This window comes from Capra hircus, chromosome 11, assembly GCF_001704415.2.
Source record: "Capra hircus breed San Clemente chromosome 11, ASM170441v1, whole genome shotgun sequence".
NCBI classification, from domain to species: domain Eukaryota; kingdom Metazoa; phylum Chordata; class Mammalia; order Artiodactyla; family Bovidae; genus Capra; species Capra hircus.
Window position 1 is genome coordinate 21,592,361 of NC_030818.1, and position 27,995 is coordinate 21,620,355.

General features: G+C 41.4%; 1 protein-coding gene and 1 long non-coding RNA gene across 5 annotated transcripts in view; one reads left to right on the forward strand and one right to left on the reverse strand.

Moving 5' to 3' along the window:
* MAP4K3 (mitogen-activated protein kinase kinase kinase kinase 3) overlaps positions 1–400 on the reverse strand; it is a 188,253-nt gene extending 187,853 nt beyond the window's left edge. For 2 of the 4 annotated variants that reach the window (XM_018055153.1, XM_018055154.1), the window contains exon 1: positions 20–399. In XM_018055153.1, coding sequence (XP_017910642.1) covers positions 20–115 — 96 coding nt within the window. In that variant the 5' untranslated portion in view covers positions 116–399. Of the gene's footprint in view, positions 1–19 lie in introns of all 4 variants that reach the window. The other 2 variants (XM_018055152.1, XM_018055155.1) reach the window with 2 other exon arrangements.
* The window catches only part of LOC102181308, a 108,080-nt gene that overhangs the window by 626 nt on the left and 79,459 nt on the right, over positions 1–27,995 (forward strand). The gene's annotated exons all lie outside the window — the stretch shown is intronic.

Consider the following 27,995-nt stretch of genomic DNA (forward strand, 5'->3'; position numbering starts at 1 on the left):
CGCGGCCCCTCGCCCTCACCTTGTAGACGTCGCCGTAGGTGCCGCTGCCGATGCGCTGAATCAGCTCGAAGTCCTCCTGCGGGTTCCGGCGGGACAGATCGAAGCCGGGGTTCATGGCGGGCCCCGGGTGCCCCCCGCCTCCCTCCCGGCCAGGGGAGGGGGGGCGCTCAGGGGGCCACACGGAGAGTGGGAGCCGCGGCCGGCCCCCGGCTCCCCCCGGCGGTCACAATTGCCCGGCTCCACGCTGCGGCCGCCGCCGCGGACGACAACCACCGGCCTAACCGTCCCCGCCCCCCGCAGCCCGCCGCGGCGCCGAACCCGGGTCACACCCACACGGAGCGGAGGACGCTCACAGCCCCTAGCTCGGGGTGAAACTCCAACATGGCTTCCGCCTCGGCCGCTCCTCCCCCTCCCCTTACTCCGGCTCCGCCACCCTCCTCCCCTTTTCCCGGCTCCCGCCCGACTGCGCAGCCGCGATCCCGGAGGGAGCGCTCCCCGGCCCCGCGCGCAGCCCGCCCCTTGCGCGCTCCGGCTCCGCGCGCCTGCCCGGCGCGGGCGGGTGGCCGGGCCCCACCGGCCCCAGCGGCCGCGGCTTCCCGTGGTGGCGAACCAGTGTGCGGCCGCCGCCAGCCAGGCCGCGCCGGGAAAGCTCGCCTGCCCCCGGGACCGTGGGTGCTCACAGGCCGCAGGAGCGCCTATTCGCTTGTCATTCCCCCAACGATAAGTTTGACGTCGCCTCCTTAGGCTCCCATCCTGAGCAGGTAGTAGTTTGAATTTGCAGGTAGTGTCTCGAACTTTTTTTTTGAGACGCAGCCACAAATAGGACACAACCGAATACTACAGACTTTCTGCTATTGCTGGCAAAGTGTCCTCAGGAAAGCCCCTGAAAAAAAGTGAACTGTGCGGACTCCGACCCCCGACACTCGGGCCCGTGGAGTTGACCTGCCGGGGTGCCAAAGAGGACGGGCCAGGAGGGCGGCCAGGGAGGCCTGTGGAGTAGGTAGGCTGTGGGAAACACGCCGAACGCGTGGAGGGCATGGGAGACAGGCAGAGTCTAGAACTAAAGCAGTGCTTGACCACCACCTTCCCGAGGCATCTGGATTATCACAGATGGGGGAGGGACCAGCAAGCTGTCAAGCAACCTTGCAAAGGAGAGTGGGGTGGGGATGAAAGGTGGAGGGTGGCCAAGCTCCATTCCCACACCTGACGTGTCAACACGTGATGATCCGGAAGCTCTGTAGTTGAACAACCCAAAGCTCCACCCTGCATAAGACCCAGATTGCAACCATTGCATCCCATGCATGTGGACACCAGCTCCAACTCTTATTAGCTGTCCAAGAAAACTTGTGGGAATGGAGGGTTAATTTTCTGTTCTCAGGAAACTAACCAATGTGTTAGTCGCTCAGTCCTGTCGACTCTTCGCAATCCCATAGCCTGTAGCCCGCCAGGCTCCTCGCCAAGCTCCTTGGTCCATGGAATTCTCCAGGCACAAATACTGGAGTGGATTGCCATGCCCTTCTCCAGAGAATCGTCCTGACTCAGGGGTCAAACCTGTGTTTCATGTCTCCTGCATTGGCAGGCAGGTTCTTTATCCCCAGTACCACCTGGGAAGTGCCCACTAGGTATTCCCAACAGCAGTAACCAAGTAGATAGGCGATGGCCTTTTCCGAAGTACCACTTGGGAATTTTGCTTCAGAAATGCTTTCCTGATACCCTTAGGCACCACACCCTCTGACCATCAATATTCTCTAATGCCTCAAGGCTCCCTGAGAAACTAGGTCCTGTCAAACCTGTTAAGGATAAAATTGTTCAGTTGCTCAGTAGTGTCTGACTCTTTGTGACCCCATGGACTGCAGCACGCCAGGCTTCCCTGTCTTTCACGATCTCTCAGAGTTGACTCAAACCCATGTCCATTGCATCGATGATGCCTTCCAACCATCTCATCCTCTGTTGCCCTCTTCTCCTCCTGACCTCAATCTTTACCAGCATCAAGGTCTTTTCCAGTGAGTCGGCTCTTCACATCAGATAGCCTAAGTATTTGAGCTTCAGCTTCAGCATCAATCCTTCCAATGAATATTCAGTGTTGATTTCCGTTAGGATTGACTGGTTTGATGTCCTTGCAGTCCAAGGGACTCTCAAGAATCTTTTCCAGCACCACAGTTCAAAAGCGTCATTTTTTCAGTGCTCAGACTTCTTTATGGTCCATCTCTCACGTCTGTGCATAACTACTAGGAACACTAACTATGTGTACATTAGCTGTTCAGTCATGTCCAACTCTTTGCAACCCCATGGACTGTAGTCTGCCAGGTTCTCTGTCCATGGGATGAAAGACCATATAAGTATCATCAATAGTCAAATGAACTAAGCTGCTTCATTTTTATCTTTTCAGCCCTTTGCTTACAATAAGATTGCATGTTTACTAAATTCTCAAAGTTGTTTGCTCTGTTGACTAAAAGATGTTGGGAAATGACCATCTCTTCGCCTATACGCGTAGACTTTCAATTGTCTAGTTTTTAATTATTTTAGGCATCAGTACCATGAGCATATTATACCATGAACATATTACTTAAATTGCCACTGTATAAATACTTAACACTGGGTTTTTTCCTAGATGGATCCACCCTAAGCCTCTGGTATCTTTAGAATTGAAATACTGGCTATAAATTTATTCCATGGCTAAGGACCCTGTTTTGGTGCTGTTTAAGGCACTTGCCCAGATGCAAGGCTTTCTTCAGCCTGTCCACTTTTGGAGAATTGTTTGGCTTCTTTAAGCCAAACATGAGGATAATTAGCCCAGGGTTTAGATAAGCAGATCTAATAAACTATCCCAAATAGGAACCAGTTCTGCTCTCCTTCTCTGTCTTTTTAATGCTGTAAAGACAAAGGGTCAGGATTGAATGCGGCAAAAAGAACATTCTAATGGTTTCACTGTTTTGTTTGTGAGGATTATCATCTGTGCAGATAACTTTGTATTTGCATCGCTAATAGACTTCTTTCAAAGGGAAAAGGCATTTCAGTAGGGTTGGAACAGTTTTTAAAGTTTTGTTTGTTTCATTTTGGCAGGGCCAAACTAGTCCTTTTGAAAAGACAGGATTTGTATGTAAGGGCCTGATTTGCCATGTGAGTTACAACATAAATGAAAGGACTTTTGCAGTCAACAAAGAGTAAAATATTTTGTTCTTTGTAATACTAATACATATATACAGTCAAAGTTGATTTTTTCTTTCTATTCTAACACTTCTCATCTTCGCTAGAAATAACACTAATGATCACACTTTCTTTGAATCAGAAAAATAGCTTCCCTCTTCTATGATTAGAAGCAACCTTAGAAGTCATAAACTGCTTCCAAAGCATCTCTCCCTATTTACTACTGCTTGAATACCTTCATTAAAAGGGAACTTACTGCCTGCAATGCAGGAGATGCGTGTTCAATCCCTGGGTCAGAAAGATCCCTTGGAGAGGGGAATGGCAAACCTCTTCTTGCCTGGAGAATTCCATAGACAGAGGAGCCTGATGGAGTCCATGGGATCACAAAGAGTTGAACACAGCTGAGTGACTAACACACATTTACTGCTTCTGAAGCACCCCACTTTATTGTGACATAGAGGTGGCAAGAATACATAGGAGAACCATACAAAAAAGATCTTCATGACCAAGATGATCATGATGGTGTGATCACTCACCTAGAGCCAGACATCCTGGAATGTGAAGTCAAGTGGGCCTTAGAAAGCATCACTATGAGCAAAGCTAGTGGAGGTGATGGAATTCCAGTTGACCTATTTCAAATCCTGAAATATGATGCTGTGAAAGTGCTGCACTCAATATGCCAGTAAATTTGGAAAACTCAGCAGTGGCCACAGGACTGGAAAAGGTCAGTTTTTGTTGCAATCCCAAAGAAAGGCAATGCCAAAGAATGCTCAAACTACTGCACAATTCACTCATCTCACACGCTAGTAAAGTAATGCTCAACATTCTCCAAGCCAGGCTTCAGCAATATGTGAACTATGAACTTCCAGATGTTCAAGCTGGTTTTAGAAAAGGCAGAGGAACCAGAGATCAAATTGCCAACATCCGCTGGATGATGGAAAAAGCAAGAGAGTTCCAGAAAAACATCTATTTCTGCTTTCTTGACTATGCCAAAGCCTTTGACTGTGTGGATCACAATAAACTGTGGAAAATTCTGAGAGAGATGGGAATACCAGACCACCTGACCAGCCTCTTGAGAAACCTGTATGCAGGTCAGGAAGCAACAGTTAGAACTGGACATGGAACAACAGACTGGTTCCAAATAGGAAAAGGAGTACATCAAGACTGTATATTGTCACCCCGCTTATTTAACTTATATGCAGAATACATCATGAGAAACGCAGGACTGGAAGAAGCACAAGCTGAAATCAAGATTGCCGGGAGAAATATCAATAACCTCAGATATACAGATGACACCACCCTTATGGCAGAAAGTGAAGAGGAACTAAAAAGCCTCTTGATGAAAGTGAAAGTGGAGAGTGACAAAGTTGGCTTAAAGCTCAACATTCAGAAAACAAAGATCATGGCATCCGGTCCCATCACTTCATGGGAAATAGATGGGGAAACATTGGAAACAGTGTCAGACTTTATTTTTGGGGGCTCCAAAATCACTGCAGATGGTGACTGCAGCCATGAAATTAAAAGACGCTTACTCCTTGGAAGAAAAGTTATGAGCAACCTAGATAGCATGTTCAAAAGCAGAGACGTTACTTTGCCAACAAAAGTCCGTCTAGTCAAGGCTATGGTTTTTCCAGTGGTCATGTATGGAGGTGAGAGTTGGACCGTGAAGAAAGCTGAGCGCCAAAGAATTGATGCTTTTGAACTGTGGTGTTGGAGAAGACTCTTGCGAGTCCCTTGGACTGCAAGGAGATCCAACCAGTCCATTCTGAAGGAGATCAGCCCTGGGTTTTCTTTGGAAGGAATGATGATGAAGCTGAAACTCCAGTACTTTGGCCACCTCATGTGAAGAGTTGACTCATTGGAAAAGACTGTGATGCTGGGAGGGATTGGGGGCAGGAGGAGAAGGGGACAACAGAGGATGAGATGGCTGGATGGCATCACCGACTCAATGGACGTGAGTCTGAGTGAACTCTGGGAGTTGGTGATGGACAGGGAGGCCTGGCGTGCTGCGATTCATGGGGTTGCAAAGAGTCAGACACAACTGAGCAACTGAACTGAACTGAGTATTAGTAAATAATCATATAACAATAATAGAAAAAAACAATATCTAACATTACTAAGTACTTACAAGGTGCCAGGCCCTGAGCCAAGTTCTTTCCATGTATTATCTCATTTAAATCTCACAACTTGACATAGATATTATTATCTCCATTTTTTGTTGCAAGGACAGTAAACTGCTCAAGGTAACAGAGAAAGCTGAAATTTGACTAAATGTAGTACTACCCATGGAGAATGCAATGGCACCCCACTCCAGTACTCTTGCCTGGAAAATCCCATGGATGAAGGAGCCTGGTGGGCTGCAGTCCATGGTGTCGCTAAGAGTCAGATACAATTGAGCAACTTCACTTTCACTTTTCACTTTCATGCATTGGAGAAGGAAATGGCAAGCCACTCCAGTGTTCTTGCCTGGAGAATCCCAGCGACAGTGGAGCCTGGTGGGCCACCATCTATGGGGTCGCACAGAGTCGGACACGACTAAAGTGACTTAGCAGCAGCAGGAGCCGCAGTACTACAAAAAGGCCAGGCTCTTAGTCACTAGTTTGTAGTTAAACTACACTTTAAAAATTTTCTCTCATGCTTAGCCAGAATCTGCCTGCCTGTTACCCATTTAGAGTTGGTGGTTATTAGATTCTAGTGGCATAGAGTACAAAGAAAAGCCATGCTGACTGCCCTCAAGGAATTTGCAGTATCCAAAACAGTGTGAGAAGCACAGAGAAAGGACATAAATGTTGACCAGACGATGTAGGAATGATGCTAAAGCTAAATTTTGAAAACTACATCAGAGTTTGCCAGACAAAGGGGTATACTCCAAGCTGGCCATTTAGCCCCAGGCCCTTAAAGCACCCATCCATGTAAGCATCACACAGTAGGGAGCACATGATGGCTAAGATGGACTGTAGCAGTTACTGCCATATCCAGACCACCCTTCTGTTAGCCTGTCCCTCATGGATCTGTGGCTTAGAAATTCTTTGGTCTCCACACCAGATTTCAGTTTTATCCTCAGGACCTGTTGTGTAATAACTCTCTAATAACCACCATTCACATTTTCAGTACACCACCAGCTCAAGGAAAGGAATCCTGGGGCAACCTTAACTCAGAAAAGACTCAGTACAGCCAAGCCATCCATGGGAAAGGAGAATCAGACCCAGACATGTCTGTGAAACAATGTGGCAGAACACTGCAGGAGATTGAGCCTGGTTCGGTTCAGTTCAGTCGCTCAGTCGTGTCCGACTCCTTGCGACCCCATGAATCGCAGCACGCCAGGCCTCCCTGTCCATCACCAACTCCCAGAGTTCACTCAGACTCACGTCCATTGAGTCCGTGATGCCATCCAGCCATCTCATCCTCTGTCGTCCCCTTCTCCTCCTGCCCCCAATCCCTCCCAGCATCAGAGTCTTTTCCAATGAGCCTGGTTACTAGGGTTCAAATCTTGTCTCGCTCTCCTTACTGAACAACCTTGGGAAGTTATTTCAAACAGGAGCAATTATGAAGAGTCGAAAAGAAAATGACGTGTAAAAGTCAGTAGTGCCTGGCACCACAGCAATCCCACAAAGTATTAATTACTGTTGTTTTGAGTACATTTTAGAATGTTTTAAAGGGGAACAGTGATGAGGATCCGGTCCCATCACTTCATGGCAAATAGATGGGGAAATAATGGAAACAGTGAGAGACTTTATTTTGGAGGCTCCAAAATCACTGCAGATGATGAGTGCAGCCATGAAATCAAAAGACGCTTGCTCCTTGGAAGAAAAGCTATGACCAACCTAGACAGCATATTGAAAAGCGGAGACATTACTTTGCCAACAAAGGGTCTGTCTAGTCAAAGCTATGGTTTTTGCAGTAGTCATGTATGGATGTGAGAGTTGGACTATAAAGAAAGCTGAGCACCAAAGAATTGATGCTTTTGAACTGTGGTGTTGGAGAAGACTCTTGAGGGACTCTTGGACTGCAAGGAGATCCAACCAGTCCATCCTAAAGGAAATCAGTCCTGAATATTCATTGGAAGGACTGATGCTGAAGCTGAAACTCCAATACTTTGGCCACCTGATGTGAAGAACTGACTCAATTTGAAAAGATCCTGATGTTGGGAAAGATTGAAGGCGGGAGGAGAAGGGGACGATAGGATGAGATGGTTGGATGGCATCATTGACTTGATGGACGTTAGTTGGAATAAGCTCCTGGAGTTGGTGATGGAAAGGGAAGCCTGGCATGCTGCTGTCCATGGGGTCACAAATATTCGGACACGACTGAGCAACTGAACTGAACTGAGTCATGAGGATGGGGATGGAGATATGATTTAGGAAGCAAATGTAATAACAGAACATAAATTAAGGCCAGAGATGTCTAGGATGGAGAAAAGGGAAGGAAACCAGGAAGTAATTGAAAGATGGAATTGACACATTTGGAGAGGTGAGGGAACAGGCAGAGACATGAATGACAAGCAGGTGCCTGACCTAGACAATTGGGAAGATCCCCAAAAGGTGATAGCATTTGTCATAAGAGGAACTGGGGTTATTTGCTGGAGAGATTTAACCCTGGATCAAAGGAATGATTCTGTTTGTATCTGTTAAATTTGATGTGCTCAAATAGAAATGTGAAATAAGTGATAACTTTTACATTTATCACTAATAAAAATTACAGTTGAAACAAAAAACTAGGAGACTAATTTTAAACTTTTGGGGAGCCATAGTTTAGAAATGTTTGTTGAGCATCTGTTAGCTGTCAAACATATATGAAGTTCTGACAATGAAATAGATCCCTAAACTCAAATTTAGGCTAAAGACAAGTTCTCAGATAAGTACTGAGGTGCAGAGAAGCAAAGCAAGAAGGAAATGTTAGATGCCACTCAGACTAATAATTTGAGTCTTTTTCAACCTATATGTATTTTTACTTTCTTTAAATAAATATTTTAATTTTTTTTAAGATAGTAAATGAGTATTTTTAAAAGCAGTATTTTTACTCAGCATTTACTCACAGGGCAAGTGGAGCCCTGCATGGAAGTAGGTGGAGATGGAAGTCCTCAGGTGTCAGCTTTCAGCTTCCACTCTGTTGTTCTGAGCAATTCACCTCTGGTCTCAGATTTGCATACCTCCTAGCACAGTGTTTCTCAATGGAGGTTTCATCAGCATTTTGAATAGGACAGTTCTTCCTTGTGTGGGACTGTCCCCAAGCATTATAACGTCCCTGCCCTGCACCAATACTGCCCCCAACCATACTGACTTTAACAGTAACATTTCCAAATGCCTAGGGCTGGGCTGGAGGGTGTGGATAGTGACTGAATTGAAAATGTTTGCTTAGCATGTCCCTTAGGAGAACTATCACCCACACCAAACTATTTACCATGGAATTCCTTCCTATGTCATAGTACATTCCCTGAGAGAAGTCCTAATATGTACTGTCTCTCTTATTACGTTTCCAATATTTAGCACCCAAGTGATGTTTCACAGCTCTCTGTAGATCCGCAACCAAGATTCTACCTCCCCTTTATTATGTAGTTCCTGGGTTCACGTAAGAGGGCACTGAATCTAGTCTTTGCTGGTTATGAACATCTTCACAGAGGAAGGAACCTCTAAGCTGAGACTTAGAAGATGAGTAGAGAATTAGCCAGGCAAGAAAGTAAACTCCATACTGAGAGTAGAAAGAGAAATGAAAGTAGTTCTGTCTGGGGTGACTATCAGATAAGGTTAGAGTGCTAAACAGGGATCATCCATTAAGAGGCATGTAAATTGTGATAAATAATTTGGATTTTTATTGAGAACCCAAGGGGGCTAGTGATGGGTTATCATCTCAGGAGTGGCATAATCTTATTTATGACTTAGAAATATGCCAGTGTCTGCAGGTGGTGAGTAATTGAAGGCAGGGGGCACAACTGGAGATGAGATGGGAGAACACGGAGCAGTGTTTGCTCTGTCTTCATCGGCCTCACTGAGCCTTCCTCAGAGCTGCTCTGCAGTCTCAGTCTTGTCCCTCACGCTCCTGCTCCCAGTCCTCTTTATACCTCACAGGTGTTTCCGCACATAAGTCTCTTGCCCTTCTAATTCAGTTTTACTATCTGTGGAACTAGGACAATTAGTATTAACAAAGCAAAGAAGGAGGGAGTTTTAAAAAGAGAATGATCAAGTGTGTTAAACGCCAAAGAGAGACTGAGGGGACAGAAGAGTGTCATTAGATTTATCATCACGGAGGTTAGTGCTGACCTAAGTATTGACGTTCGTGGCTCCTCTTCTGCCAGAGTGTCCCCTCTTAGTTATATTCTCCTACATCCCCTTCAGCCTTTCTCATACATCATGATCTTCATGCATTTCATCTGGATCCCTCTCATATGGACATATGTTGTATATTCATATCATTCTAAATTTTGGTGCTAAGCTTTGAGCTAGCTCAGTATTCCACTTGTAGTCTGGTCAGTGTTGACTACTGAAAGACTATAAGTACCTATTATCTCGACACCATCATGGCCTAAACTTTGATTCCGTTTCTTATAGTTCCAACAAACTTAGGGCCATTGTGCTGCCCAGCTCCAGGGGATCAGATTATAATCTGCAATTATATAATTCTCAACTCCACCTGGCCTCTGGGTCCTGATCTTGAAACATCTCCAGAAAAACACTTGCTCACCTCTGAATCAGATCGTCAGAGGTGTTCTTGAATGCCCATTGCCATGAAGTGCCAGGGACAAGAAACTTAAATCTCATAAATCCTACTGTAAAATCCCTGCCAAAAGTTTATCAGATCAGACAGCATCTTCTCATCACCAAACAGATGTAACACACCAACAAAACCGGGCACAGAGTACCACTACTCAGTGTTGCTACCAGCAGAGATCTTGGCAAAGAAAAACAAGACAAGAACTTTGTTTAGATAGAGAAGTACTTCCTATCTTCTTGAGAAGCCAGGATTTCAAGGGGGTTCTCTTGGGCCTGCTCTGTAGGTAATTGATATCTTTTTAGACCTAACTAATCCTTGATGGGTGCAGGCTATGGAAAAAATAGACAAAATATTAAAGGATTGTAAGGAAGGGCAGGCTGATTGCAGGCTGGGTGAGAAATAGAGATGCTAAGATAATCTTATGGATAAAACTCCTAATTATATTCACCTTTTGTCCCCTGGTAGATAAGAGCACAGTGTTTCACTGGTTCCCTTTCATAACGTCTAGCCGTCAGTTAAAGGCTATTGCCTTGTCCTCTAGTTCCCAAGTACGGAGTGAGGCAACTGTTGGGCCAGATGGAGTTGAACCGGAACAAATGCAATTACATACAGAGTTTTTCCAGGGTAGATGACTGCCCAGAGTGCCATCCTGTTGGCCTTTTCTTTAGAAACTTTATTGTAGTTGCTATTATTCCCTTAGGAGGACTCCAAACCTTACTATCGACAAAGCCTGTAGCAAAGCAATCTGCTTATAGATCTAAAAAGTTCATCACCTTGGAGGAAAACAATCCGCTAATTTGGTTTAAACCTGGACTGGAGGTTTTTTGTTTTTTTTTTAATCAAAACAAACAAAAATAATAGCCAAAACAAAAACAAAGCAAATCAGAAATAAAAGCCCAGTTAAATAATTCAAATAAAATGCTAGGAGTTTTTCATTATTCCTTACCCTCTGCTCATTGCTCAAGGCAGCTGTGAAGGTAACTCATTTCTCAAACTGACCCAGATCTCTGCCTCGGGAAATAGAACCTGCAGGACCTGAGCTCATGGTAAAGCCCAACCGGATCAAGACCACTTCTCAGCTGCTGCTGCTGCTGCTAAGTCGGTTCAGTTGTGTCTGACTTTGTGCGACCCCATAGACGGCAGCCTACCAGGCTCCCCCGTCCCTGGGATTCTCGAGGCAAGAACACTGGAGTGGGTTGCCATTTCCTTCTCCGCCACTTCTCAGCATTAGAGCCAAAGCTTCAGCCTGGAATCTGATCATCTGGATTACTTAAAGATACTTTAAAAATCTTTTTATGTTTAAATTAAGACTCATCTGGTAATACCAACTTTCCCAGCTGAGCATCTGATACCATCAGAAATAAACATGTGTTGGTGAAATGATTGTTCTCATCATAAAAGGAACAAAAGGAAGGAAACTCATGAAAAGTTCCTGGCTGCTTTGTATTTTATTTACAAAAGGCTAAGCTCTTCTATAAAATTTATGAATGATCATTTTCAAGTATAAGTATAGAGCCATACAGGCATTCTATCTTTGTCTCAATACCAACATCAACTGGGCATCAATATCTGAAAATGTTGTAGGAACTTTTAATACCTAAAAGTATAACAATCTTACATTGCTGATGTAAATATTTAGGGCTAACCTGTCATCTAAAGACAGCCCTCTTTGATCCTTCCAAATAAATCCAAAATATCATGTCCGCAAATCTGAGTGCAGTCTGTTTTTTGCTATGGGATGCAAGCCTCTTAATTAGTCTCTCTGGCCCCATTCTCTTCTGACAATACCACACCTGGCTAAGAAGCAGGCTTCTTAAAATGCTAGCAATGAAAATATGGAAGTCCTGGGAGGAAGCTAAATTTGGAATGAATATGAACTCACTTTTAGGCTTATTAAGTTTGAGAAGATAAAAGGGCATTAAGGAGAAGCCATTGCAAAGATAGTGATAGATTTAGAAAGTACAAGAGGAAATGAGATCATCATGTGTAAATTTCAGTCATACAAATAAAGACTAGAAGCACGAGATCTCTAAGTTCTTTTCTCAGTCTGAGAGTGAGGAACAATGGTGAGCAATTTTTTTTTTTTTTAATGAAGGCCACTTAAAAGGAGCAGAAAATGTTTCTGGACCTCTTTTTGTTTTTTTTTTTTAAACATTTAAAATGAAAAGAATGTTACTTCCATATGAAGAATTTATACTGTGGGATGATTTATTAGGATATGAGTATGTATTCATTCTTCCTCAGGCAGTGTTTTCCAGCCTTTCTTTGCCTGATATATTTGTGACATGATATTTAGAGACAGAATGGTTGGAGACACGTTAGTGGGGCAGTAAGAAGACAAGGGGAATAATTCAGCCAGAAAGGAGCTGAATCAACCTATCAGATGTTGAAAGAAAGAGAGAAGGGAGAAAATAACCAAAAGCTCAGTTAACTGGTTCCTAACCAGTTAACCTAACCCTTATGGCAGAAAGTGAAGAGGAACTAAAAAGCCTCTTGATGAAAGTGAAAGTGGAGAGTGAAAAAGCTGGCTTAAAGCTCAACATTCAGAAAACGAAGATCATGGCATCCAGTCCCATCACTTCATGGGAAATAGATGGGGAAACAGTGTCAGACTTTATTGTCAGACTTTATTTTGGGGGCTCCAAAATCACTGCATATGGTGACTGCAGCCATGATATTAAAAGACGCTTACTCCTTGGAAGAAAAGTTATGACCAACCTAGATAGCATATTCAAAAGCAGAGACGTTGCTTTGCCGACTAAGGTCCCTCTAGTCAAGGCTATGGTTTTTCCTGTGGTCATGTATGGATTTGAGAGTTGGACTGTGAAGAAGGCTGAGCACCGAAGAATTGATGCTTTTGAACTGTGGTGTTGGAGAAGACTCTTGAGAGTCCCTTGGACTGCAAGGAGATCCAACCAATTCATTCTGAAGGAGATCAGCCCTGGATTTCTTTGGAAGGAATGATGCTAAAGCTGAAACTCCAGTACTTTGGCCACCTATGCGAAGAGTTGACTCATTGGAAAAGACTCTGATGCTGGGAGGGATTGGAGGCAGGAGGAGATAGGGACAACAGAGGATGAGATGGCTGGATGGGATCACCGACTCGATGGACATGAGTCTGAGTGAACTCCGGGAGTTGGTGATGGACAGGGAGGCCTGGCGTGCTGCGATTCATGGGGTCGCAAGGAGTCGGACACGACTGAGTGACTGAACTGAACTGAACTGAGAGAAAGTTTGGGGGTTTGTGTTTAAGGCCTGAAGAGAATAGAATGGACCTCAAGTGTCAGTCTGTAACCATGAATGGGTTCCTTGTAGGTGCTCTTTGAGAGCTGCAAGTAATGATTAGAATACCTTTCTAAGATTATGGTGTATCTTTATATGTGATCCTAAGAAGAGTCTGAGGTAGGTGGGATCCCAGAATAAATTAAGGTTACGAGAAGAATGTCAATGAGAAATTTTCCAATAGTTTTGAATTTTGCTAAAATATTATCTGGTCCTATGTAAGAAGTCATGACACAGAAGCAGCTTTCAAAGCTGTTATAACTTAATTTGCATTGCTTTTTAGCATTTACAAATGTTTTCATATTTGTATCTCATTTGATCTTTGTAATCATTCCTTCATTTATTATTGTTCCCAGTTTAGAAATGAGGAAATTGAAACTTAGTGGGGTGAAAGTCAGAAACAGATCCAGGGTTTATAATTAATTTCAGTCAGGGGAGTATTTACTGAGCTTTGATGACTGAACTTCAGGTTATATTAGATGTTGGTTGTATTATGAGTAAAGTGTGCACCCAGCCCTCGACCACTCAGCCCGTCCTTTCTCCAGTTCTCTCCCAGAGCTTTGCTGTCCCCTCTGAGCTCAGGCTGGGCTGGTTCATGGTGCAGTCCCCAGCTGAGCATCACCTACACGAAGCGCTTACAGGTTGCAGTTTACAGGAAGGATTGACTCCAGGGTACCTGGCAGTTCCATGCCTCTGCTGCAGTCGTCAGAGTTGCAAAGGTAAAGAAGAAATGGGGGATCTTGTACACGGTGGGGAGGAGAATAAATTGGTACAACCAGGTTGGAAGGACATGTTTCATTATCAAAGCTAAAGATGCCTTTACAGTCTTACAGTGTAACAATTCCACTTCCCCATGTATACAAGAAACTCCCCCTCAAATGCGTAAGGAGACGTCTAAATGAATGTTCACTGAAGCATTGTCTATAATAGGAAGATAATTGGAAACAACCTAAATATTCATCAACCTGAGAATGGATAAGTAAATTTGTGTATGATCACACAGTAGAATATAATATTATAGTTAAAGTAAATGAACTAAAACTGGAATTAGAATATGCATAAATCTCAGCTAATGGAATACTGAGTGAAAAAAAGTGACAGAAGATAAAGTATGCTACCATTGACATGAATGTTAAATGCAGCAAACGATACTGCATATTTCCATTTGTAACAGCATTTTAAAATATTCGTGGCAATGATAAACTCTGAATTCAGGATAGTTGTTACCTCTGCTGAGAAGGCAGGATAATGATAGAGTATGCAGAAGCCATTAGCCAAATCTGTGTTTCTTTTAAAAGAAAAAAGGCAAAAAATGTGGATCTAAAGTAAATATGACAAAAAGCAAATATGTGACAAAGCTGGGTGGGAAAGACAAAAGAGTCCGTTATATTATTTTTCTATACTCTATATTCTATGTTTGGAATATTCCATTTAAAAGTATCTCTGGGCCATGGGCCCTGGAGTTCTGGGATCCTCTTGTGTTTTTTACTTCTGTGCAGATTTGTTTCTTTTTCTTTCCTCATGCTGGCATTCCATCCATTCTTTGATATCTAGCTCAAGTCTCACCACCTTATTGAGAATTTCTGTGACCAGTCTTATCAGTTCAGACTATGCTTCCCCTTTTCAAAACCATGATAGATCTGTCAGGTCAGTTTATTTTTTTCCCTCGGTTCTTGTCTCATTGCAACAAAAATTTGGAACAACGGACTAAAGGGTTTAACATAACAGAAAAGTTAAAGCTCAGTTCAGCGCAAGCAGACAGATCTTTTATTAGACAAACACTCCCAAGGCATGGGAGCAGGCTGACCCCAAAGGAGTCATCCTGTTTCCTCTTGGCTTCCCTCTTGTTTATACTTCCTGTCTCCTCCTCTTGGTTATGCCCTGTGCTAAATAAAAAATCCACCTGTAATGTGGGAGACCTGGGTTTGATCCCTGGGTTGGGAAGATACCCTGGAGAAGGGAAAGGCACAGTATTCTGGCCTAGAGAATTCCATGGGATTACAAAGAGTTGGACATGACTGAGGGATTTTCACTTGCACTTTCACTATGCAAAATAGGGCCTGTACCCACCACCAATCAATGAAAGGAACCGTAAATAGGCATACAGTCAAGGCTGATTGACAATTGCAAGCTATATAACAGCAGGCTCTGTTGTATATGTCTTCCCATAATTCAGTCTGTTATAATCAGATGTATATATGTGTAGAATATTTATGAACCCTTAATGGGCTCCTGGCTGTTTAAGATTACTTGAAGAAGCCCCTATGATTGGTTTGTATCCACTGTGTGCATGTGCAGGAGTTGGAAGAGTCTCTGTGGTTATTTTTGTAGCATATCTGTGAGCTCTCCTGGGTGTGTCTGGGCGGGGGTTTAGAGATGAGCTTGCATCCCTTTCAGCCAGGCCACCCCTTATTGCTCATCCCTAGCTTCCTGCCTAATAGATCTATAAAGTTCTCTTGTACACTATGTATTTATGACCAAATTCTTTCATATTGTTGTTTAAATATATATCGCTTTGCATTAATGTTTGACTTTACTGTACATGAACCTTCTTTTTCCAATTATATTGTAAGAGAATTAAGAGCAGGGACAATGTCTTTAATGTGTTTTATTCTTCCCCAATGCCCAGTGGAGCCTAACCAGATACTTATTAAAGAAAAGTGGTTTATGAACCAATAATTATAACCCTTCCTACAAAACCTGTACATAGAAAGTTGAAAACACTAGTTTGAGCTACATTTGCTTTTATTTTCCAAGAGAGAGAATACTAATGAGCTGTGAAATGACGAAAAATCAGGCAGCAGAAGGGAAAAGAAAAAATAACGGGTTTGTATATTACACATTCTGAATAATCGGCTCTTGAATTATTAAGTGTGGGTTATCTCTTATGGGGAAAGGCAGATTTTAAAAATTCATTTTATGACTATTGAACTGCTTCATAGTTATTTCCAGTTTTCAGACAATCGTAGGCCAAACTTACAGATTATTTTGGAAAAAATTTCCTCTCTTGTTATGCTGCATACAAATACACCTTGTTTTTTGTAGTGTTTATTAGACAAGACCTGGGAATGGTGGTCCAGTGAAGCTAAAAAACAAAAAATGTTGCACCTGTGAAATCAGAAAAGAATTTTGGAGGAAAAGAAGTTACTTTGAGTTCAATTTACCTGTAGTCCATCTTGTAAAAGTGCTTGGTACTTGAGGCAGTCACCTCACCCGACACCTCAGAGTAAAAGAATGGATGAAAGCTGATGAGCACCGGAAATGGTAAGAGGTCGGGACTACATTGTCTCTTCTCAGAATGAAAAGTCAGTTATCACAGACTGGAATAAATTTAGGAATCAGTGTGGTTACTTTTAGCAAAAGTAGTAGCTGGTATGGTCTATTTCAAAATTACCTCCATTTTATCCCTGGTGAGTTTTCCTAATGGACCTGTGTAATATTTTATTAAACCAGGCCGCTATCTCAGGGTTCTTTGGCCTAAGTGCTACAATACCCAAAATATAGTTTCTTAAATTAGACCTTACCTACATCTGTATTTATGACTTCATTCTTAACTCTGAAGTGTACCTCAGGGAGGTAATATCTTTTAAATTATTATCCTTCTTTATCTCTATGTCATTTATGCCTTGGCAAAAAAAACTAGAGACACAAAAATATCTTGCAGTTTGGTAAAAGATCACTTATTCCCTCATGTTCACCTCATTTATGGATATTAAGGTTGAAGTAAAGTCTTAAAGCAGTGACCAGAGTATTTTTATATTAATAATGAACCTTATCATTGGTATTTGCAATTTTTCTTTTCCTTAAATAAAGAAAAGCAAGAAATATGCTGTTATAGAGAGAATATATCCAATGAATATGTTGGGTTCTCAAAGTTTCTTAAAAGTTTATAACATGAAATTACTTTCCTCTGGAAATAGAGTAATTAATAATTGTTACAGTCTAACTCAAGGCCACAAAATCCAAATAATATTAGTAGGTGTGGCAGGTGATTAAGAAATCATGTCTTATTTTCCTGTCTATGGGCTTGCCATGGAAAAATAAGTATTTTTCCCTTCTCTTGTCTAGAGGAAAGGATAAAACGTGGTGATTTTTTAAAGTTTTAGGGAGACAGGGACTCAATTATCTGGAAGGAGAAGGGTTCTAAGAAAATGGGAATGAGTTGACTTCAGGAGAATTTGGATCTCTTGATTCCAGAAGGAGGCAAGAACTAGACAAGAGGCAGTTTCCATAAATGGTGAAGACCCATGTTCATTCCCAGATAACAGTTCAGAATGGTATAGACCTCTCATGGGGATGCCAGCAAGGATATGTCGTCTCAGAAGTAGTAAAAGTATTCATCTATTATGTGTGGGCATACATAGTCGTGTCCAACTTTTTGCCACCCCATGAGTTGTAGCCTACCGGCTCCTCTGTCCATGGAATTTTCCAGGCAAGAATACTGGAATGGGTTGCCATTTCCTACTCCAGAGGATCTTCCTGACCCAGGGAATGAACCTGCATCTCTGGCGTCTCCTGCATTGGCAGACAGATTCTTTACTACTAGTGCCATTTGGGAAGCCCTAATTTATAATGAGCTGAAGTAAACAAGGGTACAAGTTGTAAACTCTAGGGTTACTTTTAAGAGAACAGTAAAAGTATGTGAAAACAATATCTTGTATAAATAGTAAAAGAGAGAAAAGTAATAATAAAGAAAACTCAAGCAAAAGGAAGGCAAGAAAGACAATACAGGGAGGTTGGGGCTGACATACACACACTACTATTTATAAAATCAAAAACTAATCATACCTATTGTATAGTACAGGGAACTCTACTCAATACTCTGTAATGACCTATATGGGGAAAAAAATCTGAAAAAGAGAATACACGGAACTGTACAAAAAAGGCCGTAATGACCCAGATAACCACAATGGTGTGGTCATTCTCCTACAGCCAGACAACCTGGAGTGTGAAGTCAAGTGGGCCTTAGGAAGCATTACTACCAACAAAGCTAGTGGAGGTTATGGAATTCCAGCTGAGCTATTTAAAATCCTAAAAGATGATGCCGTTAAATTACTGCATTCAATATGTCAGCAAATTTGGGAAATCCAGCAGTGGCCACAGGACTGGAAAAGTAAGTTTTCATCCCAACTCCCAAAGAAGGGCAGTGCTGAAGACTGTTCAGATCTCCGGACAGTTGCACTCACTTCCCATGCTAGTAAGGTTATGCTCAAAATCCTTCAAATTAGGCTTCAGCAGGACTTGAATCAAGAACTTCAGATGTACGTGCTGGGTTTAGAAAAGGCAGTGGAACCAGAGATCAATTTGCCAACATTTGCTGAATCATAGAGAAAGCAAGGGAATTCCAGAAAAACATCTACTTCTGTTTCATTGACTATGTGAAAGCTTTTGTGTGAATCACAGCAAACTGTGGAAAATTCTTAAAGCGATGGGAATACCAGACCATCTTACCTGTCTCCTGAGAAACCTGTATGTGGGCCAAGAAGCGACAGTTAGACTCAGACATGGAACAATGGACTGATTCAAAATTGGAAAAGGAGTACGACAAGGCTATATATTGTCACCCTGTTTATTCAACTTATATGCAGAATACATCATGTGAGATGCCAGGCTGGATGAATCACAAACTGTAATCAAGATTGCCAGAAGTATTAACAATCTCAGATATGCAGATGATACCTCTCTAATGGCAGAAATGAAGAGGAACTAAAGAGCCTCTTGATGAAGGTGAAAGAGGAGAGTGAAAACGCTGGCTTAAAATTCAACACTCATTAAACTAAGGTCATGGCATCCTGTCTCATCATTTCATGGCAAATAGAAGGGAAAAAAGTGGAAGCAGTGACAGATTTTCTCTTCTTGTGCTCCAAAATCTCTGGGGATGGTGACTGCAGCCAAGAGATTGGAAGACACTTGCTTCTTAGAAGGAAAGCTATGACAAACCCAGATACCATATTAAAAATCAAAGACATCACTTTGCTGCCAAAGGTCTGTATAGCCAAAGCTATGGTTTTCCCAGTAGTCATGTGCCAATGTGAGAATTGGACTGTAAAGAAGGGTGAATGTTGAAGAATTGGTGCTTTCAAATTGTGCTGCTGGAGAAGACTCTTGAGAGTCCTTTGAACAGCAAGGAGATCAAACTAGTCAATCCTAAAGGAAATCAACCCTGAATATTCATTGGAAGGACAGATCCTGAAGCTTTAATACTTTGGCCACCTGATGCAAAGAGCCGAGTCATTGAAAAAGACCTTGGATACTGGGAAAAATTGAAGGCAAAAGGAGAAGAGGGTGACAGAGGATGAGATGGTTGGAAAGCATCTCCGATTCAATGGACATGAACTTGGGCAAACTACAGGTGATATGAGGGATGGGGAGACCTGGCATGCTGCCATCCATGGAGTTGCAAAGAGCTGGACATGACTTAGTGACTGAACAACAGCAACAACATACATGTATATATAACTGATTCACTTTGCTATGTAGCAGAAACAAGCACAACATGATAAAGTAACTATACTCCACATTAATAATTTTAAAAAAAGACAATAAGAAAGAGTAAGTAATGAGTGGAATAAATAGAAACCAAAATACTGAGACATTAGCTATTAACCCCAGATTCTTATGACTTCACTGTTGAATTCTTCCAAATGTTAAGGAAGAAATAACAGTCTTGCACAAACTCAGAAGATACAAAACTACCAACTCATTTTATGAAACCAATAAACTGTTGATCTCCAAATCTGAGCTCATTACAAGAAAAGAAAATTATAGACTACTTTCTCTTATCAGGGATGAAAAATATTATAAATTAAATATCAACAAGACAAATCCAGTGATATATAAGATGTGTATTTATTTTAAGCATTCAAAGTCAGTTTAACATTAATAGTCTTATTATTTACCCAATAAATAAAATATATATGATAATCTTTATAGATACAGAAAAGGAATTTGATAAAATTCAGTATCCATTCATGGTTTAAAACTTAACAAACTAGTAATTTCTTCTCTTTCTGGAAGTCTTTTAGTTTGAAATAAATTTAGACTTATAGAAATGTATAGTCACTGTTATAAAAATGAAAACTCAAACCACATATTGGAATACAATATTTGTAAAACGTACCTGATGAAGGACTTGTATCAAGAATACAAAAGAATGCTTACGACTCAGTAAGAACTCAAATTAAAGTGAAAAAATGCAATTTATAACATGGGCAAAAGATTTGAATAGATATTTATGAATGGTAACAAGCACATGAAGAGATGCTCAATGTCATTAACCATCAAGGAAATGGAATTAAAACCACAATGAGACACCAGTACACACAAACTAGAAGGGTTAATATTAACAGCACTGACAGAACCAAGTATTGGCAAAGATTTGGAGCAACCGATACACTCATATACTTCTGGTAAGAGTGTAAACAATATGGCCACTTTGGAAAAATCTGACAATTTGTTATGAAGTTAAACATAGACCTGCCATAGGACCCAGCAATCACATTCCTGTGTATCTACCTAAGAGTATTCAGAAACATATATATTAATTCTTGAACGTTTATTACAACTATGTTCATAATGGCCCAAATCCGGAAACAAAATGTTCTTTTAAACAGGTGAATGGCTAAGCAAATTGTGGCACATCTATACAGTGGAATACTATTTAGCAGTTGGAAAAAAACTTAATGAACTGCTGATACATGAACGGACATGGATAGAATTTCAAAAGCATTATTTTCATTGAAAGAAGCCAGATACAAACTTCCTACCCGATTCCATGTATGTGCAGTTATAGACATTACAAGGTATAGTGGTAGGGTGCATGTCAGTGTTGGCAGTGATCATGGGGTGGGTGAAGGAAACTGACTTCAGAGGACAAAAGGGAACTATGTCATTAGTATGATGAAAATTATGTTATAGCGTGCATTTCTAAAATTCATAGACTTGTGCTCTTAAAATTGGTGAATTTCATTGTATGAAAATCATATCTCAATAAATCTGACCCCCCAAAATAAGTCAAAGATTTGAACAGGTACTTCAGAAAAGAGACTATCCAAGTGCCCGGTAAACATGTGAGAAACCACAGCACTGGATGTGAAGCAGCTGGAACTGTCCCACACAGCTGGTGAGAACGTAAATTGGTACCACTCTGGGAAACTATTTGGCAGTTTTGACGACTGAATGTGTGCATAACATATGGCCCAGCAATTCTGTAGTAGTCAAAATTTACAAACAACCCAAATATCCATTCAGCAGTAGGATACCTAAATGGTGTGTATCTACACAATGCAGTACTGCACATAATGAGAATGAATGAACTACTGCTACATATGTGTGAAACTTATAATAACGAATGACAGGAACTGTACACAGAAGGCTGCGTTTATTTAAAGTTCAAAATCAGAGATTAAATTATGGTAAGAGACATCAGGATTGTGGTTGTCTGACAGAAGGTTATAATTGGGTGGGAGCATAAAGGGGATTCTAGAGGGACTGTAGCCCTTTTTGGTCTTTGTACTCATTACATATGCATGTGTTCACTTTGTGAAAATTCATTGAGATTCTCCACTTTTGATTTCTGCCATTTTTATTTCTATATGTTATATTCAATACAAAGGTGTATTTAAATAGTTATAATCCTATGAATACTTGCATAACAGTCACAATGTAGGCTTTTAACTAAGCAAATTCCGTTCATCTGAGTTTGCCCAATCTAAGAATATCACATAAATGGAAATCCAAACATTCAAACCGGAAAATTACTTGTAGTACAAAAGCACCTTTCACTTCACAAAGCAATACATCAAATTCATGAAAGGAACAAGGAAAACACCATAGAAGATCCATTTTTCAATTTTGTAAATTTATCCTAAAGAAAGAAAAAGTCAACAGAAGCACAAAGCTTGCTGTGGAAATGATTATTTTAAACATGACATCTGTTAGCTAAAATCAGCCCAAATATTCAACGAGTGGACCAAGATTTAGCAAATTATGCTATCACCAGTACAAGATAATAACATACATTTAAAATGATGATCAGACTTTGTAGAAACACTAAAAATGTTTACAGGTACAATGTTAGGTAGAAAAATAAAATTTTAAGATGACAGGTACACTCTGATTCTATGTGAAAGTGAACCAATAGGTGATATAAAAAAATAAAAACTTTTGTGTTGGAGTGATTTATGATTTTTTTTTTTGAGGAGGTAGCCCCCTACATTCAACCTCCCTACCACATGAATATTTTTTATATTATTTGAACCAGTTAGAATTCTTCTATTGCAAGTAAAAAAGAAATTTGTGGAGCCATAAAGGAGTTACTTTGGCCACCTCATGTGAAGCGCTGACTCATTGGAAAAGACTCTGATGCTGGGAGGGATTGGGGGCAGGAGGAGAAGGGGACGACAGAGGATGAGATGGCTGGATGGCATCACGGACTCGATGGACGTGAGTCTGAGTGAACTCGGGGAGTTGGTGATGGACAGGGAGACCTGGCGTGCTGCGATTCATGGGGTCGCAAAGAGTTGGACACGACTGAACGACTGAACTGAACTGAAAGGAGTAACTTACAGAATCAAATCAATTACTGCATACCTAAGAAGAAAGAAAAGGAACTAGGAAGGTTACAGAGATTTTAGAAACAAAAGTTCCCCAGCAAAGTCTCTAGGATTCTGCCTTCTGATGACTAGCCTTAAATACCTTCTTTCCCTGTGTGCTGCTATGCAAGATTCAAATTATTGGAGGAGAAAATCTAATTATTCTGGCCTGAGTCAAGTATCCACCTTATACTCTGATTGCCTACCACATCAGAACAACCTGGACCTGGAGAAAGGCACTTCCCTAAAGAAGAGGGGTAGTGTTGTTACTAGAAGAACTGGGTGTAGAAGGATGCTGGGAGGGCCAAAGCAACAGTTTTGTGAAATTGTACATCATGTTTTCAATAAATCAGAATATTACTACTTTTTATTTAATTTTAAATGAGAATATGCTTATTGTAGAAACTACAGAATTCAGTAAAGTATAAAGAGAGTAATGAAAAAGCAAGCATCCTTTATCCCATTATTCATAGCCCTGTTCAATACTGCTGCATAATTAATTATCTTCAAAACTAGAATGACTAGAGGCAGAAAGTAGAGTAATGATTGCCTAGGGGTTGGAGGGAGTGGGGAGATTGGAGGATAATAGCTGAAGTGTACAGGATTTCTGTTTTGGTTTTTTTTTTTCAGTTCTTTATAAGTCTCTAAAATTGGATTAAGGTGATGGCTGCACTGCTCCAAATACACTAAAGCCGTTGAACATTTCATAGGCAAATGTAATGGCATGTGAATTATATCTGAGTAAAGCTGGAATCAAGATTGCCAGGAGAAATATCAATAACTTCAGATATGCAGATGATACCACCCTTATGGCAGAAAGTGAAGAGGAACTAAAAAGCCTCTTGATGAAAGTGAAAGAGGAGAGTGAAAAAGTTGGCTTAAAGTTCAACATTCAGAAAACTAAGATCATGGCATCTGGTCCCATCACTTCATGGGAAATAGATGGGGAAACAGTGGAAACAATGTCAGACTTTATTTTGGGGGGCTCCAAAATCACTGCAGATGGTGACTGCAGCCATGAAATTAAAAGACGCTTACTCCTTGGAAGGAAAGTTATGACCAACCTAGATCACATATTAAAAAGCAGAGACATTAATTTGCCAACAAAGGTCCATCTAGCCAAAGCTATGGTTTATCCTGTGGTCATGTATGGATGTGAGAGTTGGACTGTGAAAAAGGCTGAGTGCTGAAGAATTGATGCTTTTGAACTGTGGTGTTGGAGAAGACTCTTGAGAGTCCCTTGGAGTGCAAGGAGATCCAAACAGTCCATCCTAAAGGAGACCAGTCCTGGGTGTTCATTGGAAGGACTGATGCTAAAGCTGAAACTCCAATACTTTGGCCACCTCATGCGAAGAGTTGACTCATTGGAAAAGACCCTGATGCTGGGAGGGATTGGGGGCAGGAGGAAAAGGGGACGACAGAGGATGAGATGGCTGGATGGGATCACCGACTCGATGGACATGAGTTTGAGCAAGCTCCGGGAGTTGGTGATGGACAGGGAGGCCTGGGGTGCTGTGATTCATGGGGTTGCAAGGAGTCGGACATGACTGAGTGACTGAACTGAACTGAACTGAACTGAAAGCTGTATTGAAAAGTACTAGTGTAACCAACTGTTTCAGTTTGCCCAGGACTTCCCTGGTTTAACATTGAAAGTCCTGTATACCAGGAAACCCCTCAGTCCTGGTGAAATCTGTACAGTTGATCATCCTACTCAAGATTTAGCAGCTTAAAACAATAAACATTTGTAATCTAGTTTCTCTAGACCAAGAATGGAGGCAGAGCTTAACCTTATAGTTCTGGCTTAGGGTCTCTCATGAGGTTGTGGTCAAAATGGCACCTGGGGCTGTAGTCATCTGATGGCTTGACTTGGGCTGAAGAGTCTGCATCCAAGTTTACTCATGTGGTTTTATCAGGAGGCCTTAACGTCTTACCATGTGGGTCTCTCCATAGAGAGACATGGAAGCTGGCTTTCCCCATGAGCATGATCTGAGAGAAAGGCTAGCTTGGATGCTGTAGAGTCTTCTGTAACCCTGTCATGAAAGTTACATCTCATCACTTCTGCCATATTCTATTGGTCACACAGATCAACTCTGGAACAGTGTGAGAACGAACAACACAAGTGTGTGAATACCAGGGGGCAAGAATTATTGGGCCATCCTGGAGGCTGGCTCCCAACTCTAACCCTATCAGCATTTTACTAATATTCTGCTGATTTTTAAATTGTAGCAAATGCAATTTAGAACATATGAACAATTTAAGAGTGCAAATATAATAGAAAAACATATAATGATGAATACCTTTCCACGTATATTTTATTTCTCACTCTTGGTATATGGCATAAATTTCTGATGTGCAATTATTAGGGTGCATGGTTTAAGGATTTTGTGATTTGTCATATATTGTCATAATGCTTTTCTGATATTCGCAGTGTATCAGAGTGCTCATTTCACCATACCCTTGCTAACCTCAAATATTATTGATGGTAGCTGTGTCAATTTCTAAGTGAAAAATTGTACCTCCTTGTTTCAGAGCGCCTTTTTAATAGCAAGGTTGAATATTTTTCCATGTTCAGTGGCCCTTGCTAATAAATAAGCATGCAATAAGCCATAAATCCTTTCCAGATATATTCATGCTTTCATTCAATATTTATTGACTGCCTAGTGTAAGAACAGTGAAATGTCTCTACTTCTAAGATGCTCATTTTCAAGTGAGAGAAATGGACAGGGAAGCAGTTCCATATATTCTAATCTGCGAAAATATTTCAAAAGTGCAGAGTCAAAAAACCATTAGGTTGCTGGTGGAGACAGAAAGTATTGATACTTCTCTCTTGCTAGCACATCAAATACAGAGCTTAGAGATGGAGTATAGAGAATCAGACCAAACAAAGGAGCTCAAGTCAAATCCTTTTGGCCTTCTCAGCCTCATCAGGAAGGTTAGATCTTTTCCCTGAGGGCAAAGGAAAGGAGGGGGCGAGCTGATCAGATTTGTGCTTTTGTAATTTCCCTTTGACTAAAGTGTGGAGAAGAAACTGGAAAGGGGTGATAAACAAGATAGGGTGGCCAGACAGCAAACAGCTATAGTCTAGGAAAGCGCTGAGGATGGCTTTATCCCAGCGAGTGGCAGGAAGGATACTGAGAATTGTCTTAGGTTTAAATAGCATCCCTTGTCTCAGTCTAGGTCTTCAAGAAAATTAAACAATAAAACAAAAGATTGGCAGGTGGACTCCAAAACATGCCATTTATTGCGGAAAAAAGTTCCATAGAGAGCTGAGAGTGAAAGCCAAATGAGATGCTAAGTGAAGCCCTAGATGAGGGCAGCCCTCTCTGAGGTGAATTTTGAGGAATGCCACCTGGATCCCTCTTCAAAAATAAAGGACTTATTCCCCTGTGCCGGGAGTGCTGCTACTACACTCAGCTAGCAGCTGAGGGCCTTGGCAGAAAAATCCCGGTAGCCCAAAGTTATGTCTCCTTCTTGAGTGGCTGGAATTCAACGACTGATCAGTAAGGAATATAAAGCTATGGTTCCCCACCCTCAATTTGAGACAACTTTGAAAGGTCATCCCAGCTTTGGGGCTCGCTGGAGGATGGCCACAGCCTTTACTGACACTAACCCTCAGCTGCACTTCTTTGCCCAATCTTGCTCCCTTCTTTTTCCTTCCTGCTCATTCTTCCCATCCTATCCTTTTCTTTTCCCTCCTTTTTTTTTCTTTCTTTCTCTTTCCTTCCCCAACTGTTGATTCCAAAAGCACTACCTAGTAAACCTCCTGCACACTAGTACTTATCTCAGAATCTGTCTCCCAGGGAACCCAACATGTCACACCTCTGGGCAATGCAAAACCTGGAGGACTGGAATGTTTGTCCCCCTATAGCTAGCAGTCGAGAGGATGAAAAGTGGCTCAGAACTAATTAGTCCAGACAAATCTTGGGTCATTCCACCTTCCCTGAGATAGAGTAGTCAAATGCATGGAGAAATGCCAGGAGTGACACCACCTATGTTTGTTCAACAAAGCAGAAAATGTTAGGACACCATTGAGTGAAAGTAAAGAGATAGAATCACTGGGAATTAATGTAGTGGATATAGGCGAGGAAAAATAGAGCCAGTCAAAAGTTACTCCTAATATTGCAAAATAGTTATCCTCCAATTAAATAAATTAATTAAAAATACAATAAAAAAAAAGAAAAAGAATTACTCCTATGTTTCTTACTCAGATAACTGAGGGCATGGTAGTGCCTTGTAGTGTGATAAAAGAAAAAAACAAGTTTGAAGGAGAACATGTGTTCAGTCAGACGTGCCTTTAGGAAGTCAGAGTTGTTCATTAGGCGATTAAAGATACTATCTGGAGTTCAGGAGTGTGGCCTGGAATAGTAATATGTGTGTGCTTGTCAGTGTCTGCCCAGTAATGATGAGGATCCCACAAGGCTGACAGATAAATAACTTAGGGAACAGAAGTAAATGTATTTTCAAAAAACCCAACAATTCCTAATTAATATTTCCAGATATTTGAAAAGGTACAACAAGAGCAAAGATGCGATAAAAAGGATGATCAGAAATATGAGGACAGACATCTTGGGCATGAAAAGTATGCTTGGCAGAATAAACATTTCAATGGAAGGATTAGAAGATAAAATATGTCAGACAGTAGAATATGAGAAAAAGGGCAAAAAACATTCTTTCAAAAGACCCAACAGTATCTTTATGTAGGTCCTGTCTTGGTCCTTTTTATTATTAATATTCATCCTTGGCTAGATTTCTGGATTTCCTTTTAGTTCATACAGGGAAAGGCTAGGGTTTTTGCGTTAGACTGGAACAAAAATCTGGCTGAGGGGAAGGGATGGAGCGGGGAGGTGAAGAAGGAATAACTGCTGGGGTCCTTTCCCTGAGAAGGTTAAATGGGGTGGGTCCAAAGCTCTGGTGCAGGCACTCACATTAAATGGTAGAACACCCTCTTGTGCAGGGGTGGAAAAAAAATGTTTGCAGGAGCAGAAAACTTCGTGTCTTAGCCTTTGTATTCATAGCTCTATGAATGTGGGTCTTCCCTCTGTTTAGGAAAAGAGCTTCCCCTTTCTAAAGGTTCCGAAAGGTCAGGCTGCTGTAATAGAATACCATAGACTGGGTGGATTATAAACAACAAAAATTTATTTCTTACAATTCTGGAGGTTGAGAAGTTCAAGGTCAGGATGCCAGCAAATTTGATGGTGAATATGTGAATATCTGGTGAAAGCCCACTTCCTGGTTCTCACTGTGTTCTTACTTGGGGAAAGGGGA